The sequence below is a fragment of the Papaver somniferum genome, chromosome 5 (assembly GCF_003573695.1).
Source record: "Papaver somniferum cultivar HN1 chromosome 5, ASM357369v1, whole genome shotgun sequence".
Classification (NCBI taxonomy): domain Eukaryota; kingdom Viridiplantae; phylum Streptophyta; class Magnoliopsida; order Ranunculales; family Papaveraceae; genus Papaver; species Papaver somniferum.
The window spans coordinates 68,933,511-68,945,083 of NC_039362.1; the positions used below are offsets into that span (position 1 = coordinate 68,933,511).

The 11,573-nt window shown below is 35.3% G+C and overlaps 1 protein-coding gene across 1 annotated transcript; it reads left to right on the top strand.

The window, feature by feature from the left end:
• Nucleotides 1-8,597: 8,597 nt before the first annotated feature.
• On the top strand, nucleotides 8,598-11,370 carry LOC113281833 (cytochrome P450 78A5-like). Its single transcript, XM_026530706.1, has 2 exons — nucleotides 8,598-9,924; nucleotides 10,442-11,370. Exons 1-2 carry the CDS (start codon nucleotides 8,941-8,943, stop codon nucleotides 11,042-11,044), a joined length of 1,587 nt encoding a protein of 528 aa, XP_026386491.1. The 5' UTR covers nucleotides 8,598-8,940; the 3' UTR covers nucleotides 11,045-11,370.
• The last annotated feature ends 203 nt before the right edge of the window (nucleotides 11,371-11,573 follow it).

An 11,573-nucleotide genomic window follows, 5' to 3' on the forward strand; every position in this document is an offset into this window, starting at 1 on the left:
CTATCTTCCCTTACTTGTTCTTGTATTGTATGGAGGCTCTCTCCAGAACAATTATGCATGCTGAAAACTCTAAGCTTGATACAAGGTATCAAAATTGTTCACAAAGCATCTCTTTTAGCCACTTACTTTTTTCTGATGACTGCTTACCTTTTTGTAAGGTCAGGGAGAAAACTTGTCATAATTTGGTTAGAATGTTTAAAGATTTTGGTTTAGCTTCGAGCCAAATGGTAAACCTAAATAAATCAGGGGTATTTTTCAGCCCGAGAACTAATACGGGTATTAGGAAAAAGGTAAACCAGATCTTGGGAGTGAGGGTTATCCCCTTAAATAATAAATACTTAGGCTCACCTCTTTTTACTAATATATCTAAGATCACTTGCTTTGAACCATACTTGAAAAGATGAAAATAGAGTTCGGAGCTGGAATGACTCTAATCTGAATAATGCTGACAAAACAGTTATGATAAAGAATGTCACTTCATCGTTATATGTCTATCAAATAAACTGTTTTAAGATACCGGTAAAAATATGTAACAACATAACAAAACTTCAAAGAAACTTTTGGTGGGGAAACAATGAAAAAGATCTAAATGATCAAGGTAAGAAAAGGGTATTTCTTTAAAATTTGGATTCCATATCTAAATCCCTTGAAGAAGGGGGATTGGGGATAAAAAAAAAATTGATAAACATTTTAACTTAGCTATGATAGCTAAAATGGGATGGCGCTTGAAAGAACAACCGGACTCTCTTTGTGCTATTATACTGAAAGAAAAATACTATCCTAAAAATGACATTTTATACATAAACACCATCCCTAATAGAAGGATAGATGGATTTGGAAAGGACTGTTGACTGGTATTCAACAGATAAAAACTTACAGCTTTTGGAAGTTAGGAAATGGCACAAATATAGACATATGAGAGGATTTTTGGATTCCAGATACCAAACCCCCATATCACAAACCAAACTTAGTAACTGAAAATATGGTAAAAGTGAGTGATCTTTTCACTCCTTCTAAAGAGTGGGATGTTGACAAGTTAAAAAAGTGCTTTGATGACAGTTTAGTTGAAAATGTTAAGAAAATAAGAATTCCAATAGTGGACAGAGATGACACCCCAAATTAGAACCTTAATAGCACAAGAATCTTGGAACAACATTTCGAAAATGAACATTACACCTTCAGTTAAGATTTTCATTTGGAAAGCAGCGCACTCGATACTCCCCAACAGTATGAGAGTCGCAATTGTAATCCCAAACATAAACATAACCTGCAACTTTTGTAACAACGGCCAAGAAACCTTGACCCACTTATTTCTGGAATGTAATTTTGTTGTCCAGGTGTGGATGCACTTTCACTTTGATATGCAGTTTATACGTAATGGCACAATTACCTTTCATGAATGACTGAATAATTGTTTAGAAAATCCTGATATATGAGGCTATGGTATAGACTGGCAGGTGATATGTAGTGTCATTATTTGGCATATCTGGAAGGCGAGATGCAAAATAACTTTTAAAAAAGAGAGCCCAAACAGTGTTAGCAAATAGCTAACAACATTATAAAATATTTGAATAACTACATGACAGTGAACAATCCCAGGTACAACTTAATGCAAATTCTTTTTTATAATCCTCTAAATGATGAAACGCTGAAAGTGACAAAGACGGAGGAGACACCAGGACAAATGGATATACAAATCAACATTGCTTTAACAATTAATGATGAATTGTGATGCTAAATCAGATATTGGGGTGACGTTGTGTGATTATACAGGACATACCAGAGAAGCTAGGGGAATGTATTCCACTGCAACAACCACAGAGCAACTACAGATAGAAGGTTCTGAAGCATCTTTCAAATGGGCCACAGAGTGGAGTGGAAACACAATTACCTTCGTAAGTAATTTGGAACCTACTCTTTTGTTGCTTATAGGAAAATATGCAAAGGCAAGACATCAAAGATACAAGATCAATTGCGAATTCTGCAACAACACTAAATTTGACATCAACTTTTTAGTTAACTCTTTTGTACTAGTTAAAAGATCAATATAATTTGGGCAGCTAATGTATCAGCTTTTTGTAACAAATTCTCAATCTATCATGCCTGGACAGGTTATCCCTTATGGGCAATTTTAACTTACTTGAATATTGGGAACTGGAACCAACATGTAATGATTTACAGAACCTCCAACTACGGACAACATAGAACATTTTCATCGGTAGCACGAGGGAAACCTCTTTTTCTATTAAAAAAACAAAAAAAGAATATAATCTTTGGATGAACTAGCCGTTGAGGAAAATGTAATGGTGGAGCTGCCAAGTTAAGACTGCCTGCAGCACAAACTTAGCTGCTCGGCCGCAACATAGCTCAACTACTCTGTAGGTGGTCCTTAGATTATTGAATTTGGTTATCTAATTATCCATTAATTATAGGGTGGTAATAATAAACATATCATGAGATTTGATTATCCCACTCGAAATGCCCTTAAAGCAGCTAGCTAAGAGACTGGGGGCTGACATGACGATGGACCAGCCTAGGTTATCCAGTTTTGCCACTAAAAGGAAGAACAAAGAAAAATAAAACTTTGGAATTCAAAGCTCCAAACATAGGCATGCTTATCGCATATTAATGATCTTTGAATCAAGATTATAGAAATCAAAAACTTGAATTACATTACTCAAGCCCTAAAATTAGTTTCCTTTGAGACACGACACGCTATGTGCTCATAAGGGTCCTGATTTAATTGTCCTAAATTGTGCAAACAAGAAAGTTAAAGGTTTGATGATAAAATTAGCTTGAAATAGCAGTAGCTCTTAATACAATGCTAGTATATTAGATAACCTAATCTAAATTATGAGTAATCACAGTCAAACACTCCGCCTTCAAATTTGTTGAGTAAATAATCTCAGGCAGTTGCCGCAGTGTGAATGATAGAAAAGGATGTACTAATTAAGCCGATAAACGTATGGGCAAGAAGACTTGATTAAACTCCAATTAGTCTACATTCATACTAAAATCAGCTAAAAAGATTAATCACATATGTTATGCCTGAAATTGTTTGAAAAAATCTTGGAGATTGTCTCTCGCAGGTTGCAACCCCCTATGGGTGCACCATCGTGGAAGTTCTTTGAAGAAGAATAACACGGTCAAATGACCGACCTACCGCCTACGTGCCGGTTAATGCATTGCAAATGAACAATAACTTCACGTGTTCTCTCAATCCAGAAAGATTGAGACATCAAAGAAAAATGTTGCGTAATCTGTTTCCAAAACTGTTAGTAGAAACACAAAAAACCGACGAAAAAGTGAAACAAATATAAAGTGAGGCTTCTAAAGCTAGAAAGAACATTGATGAGTAATACCTAACTCCAAAAAACTTGTAGCTACTTTGCACTTTAAAAAGTATGATCAAACGATGGAGTGGAGGGGCAGGAAATAAAAAGTGTGGCATGCATACAATTTAGATCAGTGAACAGAAACAAAACCTATTTAGGCTCACAAATATAGGATGCATGCATTTTTGGATCATCTTGCTTTTATCGGTTGCATGTATTTTTAGTTCTTTAGGAAGCTAGCAAGAACCACGGTTTTGTTAGTTATTTTTACTCTCAATTTGCCGACCAAAATTTAACGCGGACATTCCACTACTATCTTTCATTGCCGACGCACGTAAAAGGAAAGATTGGTAGCGATATAAGAAATGTAATTTTCTGCTAAGATCAAGATGAAGAAAAATGTGACCTAATCGAAAGAGATGAGAAACTAAAAAATGTTCAAAGTTAATTGCCAAGCAATTTCATATTTTCGATTTCAAACTAAAATCAAATATTCAGCAAATAAACCGTACCGATATTCTAATAGCGCGTTCGGATGCACACTCAGAAGTTACTTTTCGATTTCTGGAAGTCAAAAAGTCAGAAATCAGTTTGACAATAATATTTCAGAACCACTTCTTGAAGCAAAAAAGTCAATTTTTTATGAAATAAAATGTTTTTGCTTCTGACTTATGCTCCTGACTTCTACTTCTAGAGAAGCAGAAGTCAGAAACATATTTGTATCCAAACGCGCTATAACAGATTTTATTTTTACCGACCATTGCGGTCCCGCTAGTTTTTGTCTCTCTCTTTTAACTTTTAAGAGCTGTTAAGTTTAGCTACTCGCCTACTCAGAATTTACTGATACGTAGAGACTACGGAGCGGCGTGCCGTAATTACTGTCCGCAATAAAGAAGAGAGATCAGAGATGTGGTCAGGTCTCAGGGCAGAGTAGACTAAGGAACCAGAAACTAACCGATCAGGACATCATTAATACACTAGTTACTGCACCATCAAGGATTTAATTTTGGCGTGCTATCTTGGTCTTAGTACCAGCACCCCACAGCCAGCCTAGGGCTCTAGTAGCATTCGTTGCTTTTGTTGAGTTTCCTTGACCTGTGTGACAATTGACAAAAAAGAGTCGAAACATATCCATTCCTTGAAAACGCTAGTACGATGAATAGATCACATGCGCTTCTAACATGTTTTGGCAACCAGAAGCTGGAAATGTTTTTAAGAATCAGAAGTAAAAAAACATCAAAAACTGAGTACATTTTTTTCCGATAGATGAATGGATATTCATATTCCAATGTGATTAAGACTTCGATCTGGAGATAAGATCTGTCAGATCTCTTAAACCAAAGATATGCCTCTGATGTTGGGGTCACGGGTCACCTACTGTGCAACTATGAATATCAAAATTATGTTGAATTGCCATACCCCTTTTGTGCAATGTGGGAATATGCCTTCACTCTCAAACATATGCAAGTTGAAGCAACACTTTTCGGTCAACTTATATGACATAGAAATAGCTCAGATATTGAGCTTACGAGGGTGAATCCGGGTTATTCTAAAAAAAAAATTAACAGGTCCCGTCAACAAGTTGTGCAACAAGCTTACCCCAGTCATTCAATTCATTCCCAATTGTCATCTCATAAACTATGTTTTAGTTTTGACTTTGGACTCAAAAGCTACGACTTTTGGCATTTATCAAAGGAAATTTGTCTTCTTAAAATGACCATTCAAAGGATACAACAAATTTTGTCTTTCCTAAGTACCTCGTACACAAGCTTTTTTTAGTTTTACTGGTCCTTTCAAAGTCCTAATATCTGGTTCCATGACTGATCGGCCAATGCAATGGGTAATGGAAGTTCAAGCTGCCCCCAAGCTGTTAGTTGTTTTATCATCATGTGTCTCTATATCTCAGAGTTAGTGGTATGAACAAGGGCTAGTTGGAGCTTGTTTTAAGTTTAAAAAATTATAATTTTTATGCAATTTGGATGTTTAGAAAGGGAAGGTTTTAGTAACTTAGTTTTCCAAGTTTGGTTTGCAGTATAAAATAATAATAATCCGAAAAGGGCAAATTACAACTTGGATGGGAGACAATTATTCATTGGTTTAATTGTTTTTAATTTTCAAAGAGATTTCTTTTCAATCTACTTTAATTATAGATTATATATTGACTGACTATGGATTTTGATGTTGATATTGTTCTTCTCCAAGTGCCGTCTGTCAATAAATTTCATGCTCAAGCAATGTCAGATTACAACTCCTCAAAGACAAAATAATAAGCAAGTTTGGCAACTACCGTTACAAAATGAAGTTAAAATAAATATGGATGATGCCTTTGATTACAATACCAAAATAATTGGGCTTGGTTTACTAATTCGTGATTATACAGGTTTCTTCCAAGGAATCAGGTGCAAGTTCATCAATGGAGGAGTAGACTCTGAACAGGCGGAATGTCTAGCCCTGAAAGAAGCCATACTATTTGCTAGACTACGCAACTTGAGGAATGTGGTGTTGGAATCAGATAATCTTAATGCAGTTAATGCAGTCAAGAATGCCAATAGCTCGGTTCACTTGAGGAACCAAGTTCATGTAGATGAAATAAGGCCTTTGCTTATCTCTTTTTCTTGTTTTAAACTAAACTATGTTAATAGGACAGCTAACAATGTTGCCCATGTTATTGCCAAAACAGCTAGATCAAACAGGCTATGTTTAGACTACTTTGTTAACTTCCCTGAAAATATTAATCTTGCTATATGGGAAGATAAGCAAGTCTGTCAATCTAAGTTATGTAGTATTGCAAGATAAGTAATAGAAGTTGGTTTCGCATTAAAAAAAAAGTGTCGTCTGTCAAATTATTCGAATTTGTTGTTTTTGCATCATAAAATATATTAAATAATTTGTTGTTTCTGTTTTTCAGAAAACCATCGCTCAAATCAAGTTTACTGAGGAAAACGGAACAAAGTTTAAGCATTTGAATGCTGCGAAATCAATAGAGATAATGTCACTGGATTTGATGTAGTTTGATGATATTTTTGTCGTTATGAAATTAATTACTATATATGTGAGTCAAAATATAAATCCAATCGCTTAATATAAAACTTAAGTCTAAATATTTTCATTAATTAATATTACTGCCACTTCTTTTACAAGTTATAAACTTAGACAATAATAAGAACTCAATTAAGTACAACAATAAAAATCTATCACAATCTTTGGTCTTCTGGTTTTCTTCATCTAATGTAACTTCCATTCAACGCGTTCTTGAACATTTTCTCCTTTGTTTTTGAATTTTCGGTTTTTAACTTTCAAAACTGGAGTTTTCTTTGCTTTTTAACGAAACATTTTGCTGGATTAACTTCTAAAACTTGCACAAATCTTTCCTTTTTACCATTTTCAATTTTTTTTTGAAATTACCACAAATTTTACTTACAGCAGCCTCAAGTTTTGCTTCACAGAAAAGAGGAATTGCCTTATGAGACATTTCAAAAGAAAGATTAGTGGAAAAAATTCAAGAGAAGATTAAATTTTGGTGTGAGTTGTATGTTTAAATGGGTTGGATATTTATAGAGGAAAAAATAGCCCTTTGAAAATCTGACCGTTGCTGGCTTAATCTGAGACGACCGGCTCAATGTGCACCGAGTCTCGGCCCACTTTGAGTCGGTCGCTAACTGAGCCGACCAACTTATTTGGATTCGAAAAAACATTCTCCCCACTGCCCAAAACTCAGTTTGTTTATCCACCTGGACAGGCATATTATCAAATTTATTGTGTCCCATTGGACTTGCTCTAAGGTCATGGGCTATGAGATAGATTGTTTTAACAGTCTCTTCCTTTCAAAATGAAAAAAAGTGGAGCTGATACAAGAACTAGTTCTCATGCTTCATTGCGGATGTCGGGGATCTGAAGGAGTTTTGATGTAGTCTAGTCTAAAGATCACTATTATACATATCAAAAAAAAAATAAAGAGTATATATACGGTGGATAAAATTTTGTAGAAAAGTTTTTCTGAAATTTTAAAATATATAACAAAAAAAAAGTCTGTGATGGAAGGAAATTTAAAACTTATATCTAAGAAAAAAGCTAAGTGTTCGGCTGACCTATAACAATTTAAGACGCTTAAAATTAATATAAAAGAAAAATAATTTGGATGGTGAATCAAGTGACATTTGTTTTCATTTCATTTTTATACGGTAAATAGAATGTTGTTTTAACTCTATTATTTTCATTCGACAACCCATTTATCACGTGGTGAAGGGAGTTGCCCTCAACCCTCTGCTCATAGTAGGACCAAATTTGAAATTTGGTCAAATTTTTCATTTTAAAAGAAACTCTTAACTCCATGACCCTTGCTCTAAGACAAGTTCTCTTCTTGACTCGGTCATTAGGACGCATCTCTTATCAAGAATACCATGCCAGCCTGATTGATATGCAATTTAGCCACCGCTCTGACCATGTACAAATAGTGGAGGATTTGGATACAACTTTCTCTCCACCAAAATGTGTTTTGTAGACGAAACATTATGATGTACCAAATTAGGGTATAAACATGTCTGGAAACATTATAAAGTACGAAATTAGGGCATAAACACATGTAGAAATCAATAAGAAGTACGATTTTAAGGTATAAACACATGAAGAAACACTTAGAGGTACGGAATTAAGATATAAACACATGTAGAATCGACATTAATGAATCTAATCAAGCTTAGCTCCCTTAGTCCATTTGACTAGTCAATGTACAGTCAACATTGTGTATCAAGTTCTAAAATATCGGTTTCTTGTAACTATGGCAGCTGGGTTCATAGATAAGTTTTCATGATTCATTGTTCTTTGGGGTATGTTGAAGAGCCCTTATATAGTCTTCCCCACAGGCTCAAGTGGTTAATAGATAAATCACATGAAATTGACAGTGGTCAGTTGAATTATTGTTAAGAGCCGATTATGAACACCAACAAAATGAATAATTTTATCTGGATGCACTTGCTAATTTTTTTTGTTGAGGATATAGTTTGCCATCAGTGACTGTAATTTAAGGTTGACCTTCAGTGGCAAAATTGTAATTATGAAGGGCGGTTGGGCTCAAAATCGAAGTTGATTCGACTCCCGGTTGCTGTTATTGGCATCCTCCAACATCACTAAAGAACACCGTAAAATTTCTTCTTAACTTTTCATGTTCCTTTTTTTTTCTTTTTCTTTTTGTTCTGAAGTAAACATTATGGCCATTAGCTACAGTTATTATTGCGATTAATGGAGAAAACATTGATTATTTGCGAGATTTAATTCTGAATTCTCTTAAGTTACATTTGTGTGAACCATACGATTAAATTTTTCATTTCCTGAACTGGACGTTCCAGATTAATATTTATATTTTGATTCATCTTTTAATCAGAAAATTAGATTTCAAATTTAATGATTTTCTGAAGTCTGAAACGCCTATAAAAGAGACAGTTCAAACACACTCTTCGCTTCTTGTGCTACGCTCTCTTTCTCTCTCCGTCTCTCACCTAAAACACTACTTTCTCAGTACCTGAATACCACCAAAGCCCATATTCTGATCTGAATACCACTAATCATCCATTTCTAAGCTTACCCATTTACTGAAAACCACTCTAAAATGTCAACAGCATACAACCCTTTCATCTTCTTTTTCTCCCCTGAAACTTGTGCAAGTCTGGAACTATGTCTCTTTGCTCTAATGGCTATTGCTGTGTTTGGGTTTTGGCTAACACCAGGAGGGTTAGCTTGGGCTTTATCAAAAGCTAAGAAGCAACATCAAGCAAAAACAGCCATTCCTGGTCCTTCTGGTTTACCCATTGTGGGTTTGCTTTTTGTTTTCACTGGTTCTTTAACTCACCGTTTACTAGCTAAGCTGTCTCAGAGCTTCAAAGCTGTACCGTTAATGGCTTTCTCAGTTGGGTTTACTCGTTTCATAATATCTAGTCATCCTGATACAGCTAAAGAGATTCTCAGTAGTTCTGCTTTTGCTGATCGTCCTATTAAAGAATCTGCATATGAACTTCTTTTCCATAGAGCAATAGGGTTTGCTCCATATGGTGTTTACTGGAGAAACTTGAGAAGAATTTCAGCAACTCACTTGTTTTGTCCGAAGAGAATCGCTAGTTTTGGTGCTTTTCGAAGCCAAATCGGTACTAAAATGATTAGGGACATCAAGGGTTTAATGGGTGTAAAAGGAGAGGTTGTGATAAAGAAAGTGTTGCATTTTGGGTCTTTGAACAATGTCATGATGAGCGTTTTTGGCAAAAGTTATGATTTTGAAAATGGAAGTGCTGATGATCAAGGAGATGTGTCTCATGAACTTGAAGCGTTGGTTAGTGAAGGATATGAACTACTTGGAATCTTCAACTGGAGTGACCATTTCCCACTTCTTGGACTGTTAGATTTACAAGGTGTGAGAAAAAGATGCAGAAATTTGGTTTCCAAGGTTAATATATTTGTGGGGAAGATTATTGATGAACATAGAAGCAAAAGGGTTGATGGTGTTTTGAACAATGGAAGTGTTGGTGACTTTGTTGATGTGTTACTTGATTTAGAGAAAGATGATGGTCTTAGTGACTCTGACATGGTTGCTGTTCTCTGGGTAAGTCTTTTCTTTGAGTCTTTGACTATACAAAAGATGTTCTTTTTGTTTTGTTCTGTTCCTGGTTTATCTGATTACCCAACAATATTACTTCTTGCTGCATATTTCTATATTTGTTTTTTCCACAATACATGACTCTTTTGAGATGTTTTCTGATATAAATGTTCAACAAATTGTGGGTTTCATTTTGTTATTAGCAGTTATTTTTTATGGTTGGTTCATATTTTAGTTGGAAGCAGTTAAGCACTGAAGTAGGTTCTTAGGAGTCTTAGACTCTTGTTATAGGCAGGGCCAGTGTAAAGTTATGTGTGCTCCTTTTCCTTCTTTTGGTGCTATGGAGTGAATATAGTTTCTTGTTGTTGTTTTTTTGTGTGGTTTCTGCAATATGTCTTGTTCTTTCTATACATATATATAGATAGATCATGTCAGAATTAAATGTTTACCTAATGTCTTTATCTTTTCAGTAACTACTAGTTGTGAGTTTTAATTCTAACTTTTGTTGCATTTTTTCTTTCAGGAAATGATCTTTAGAGGGACTGACACAGTAGCAATTCTACTTGAGTGGATTCTAGCAAGAATGGTTCTACACCCTGACATTCAATCCAAGGCACAAGCTGAGATAGACGCTGTGGTCGGAGCTTCCAGGTCTGTTTCGGACTCTGACCTTCCCCACCTTCCATATGTTCAAGCAATCATAAAGGAAACACTGAGAATGCATCCACCAGGTCCTCTTCTTTCATGGGCTCGTCTCGCTATCCACGATGTTCATATCGGTAAGAACTTCATCCCAGCTGGAACTACTGCAATGGTTAACATGTGGGCAATAACTCATGATGAGAAAATATGGTCAGAGCCAAATGAATTCAAACCACAAAGATTTGTGGATGAAGATGTGAGTATTATGGGTTCAGACTTGAGGTTAGCACCATTTGGGTCTGGTAGAAGGGTCTGTCCTGGAAAAGCTATGGGAATTGCTACTGTACAACTTTGGCTTGCCCAATTACTTCAAAGCTTCAAATGGGTTCCTTCTGATAATGGTACTGTTGATTTGTCCGAGTGCCTTAAATTGTCTCTTGAAATGAAGAAGCCCTTAATCTGTAAGGCTGTTTCTAGGGGTTAGTGGTCCTTTAATGTTATCTTGGTTGTGGCTTGGGGTTTGTTTAACCTTCCTTTCTTAGAAAGGAAGGAGTGGATTTAATCTGCTTGATTTTGGTAACACTTGGTTAGTTTAGAAGGTTGATTAGGTAGTGGTTTTCTTCTAACCTTATTCTAGATATGTTTGGTTTGTTTCCTGTTTTTTAGAATTCTCAGTGTTTTATATAGATGAACAAAGTAGGATTATATGTTTTCTTTTGGTGATAGAAAAATGGTGGTGCACTGAATGGCTTTATATGTACGCATACATCTTTTTAACAGTATATGAATGGAATTCCTGATGTTTATTGACCTCTGTAGTTTCTTGGTGCACTTTATGAAATTGTAGTTACTGCTTGCCAAATTTCTTAAATCATGATACACACTTCATGCTATGTTTTTGGGATGACAAAAAATGCCCTATGCCTTTTCATGTTTGACACACAATGTCACATAATACATTTGTGGTGAATTTAAATTTGTTAGGCCATGTTATCCCCATGTGTTGTTTCATA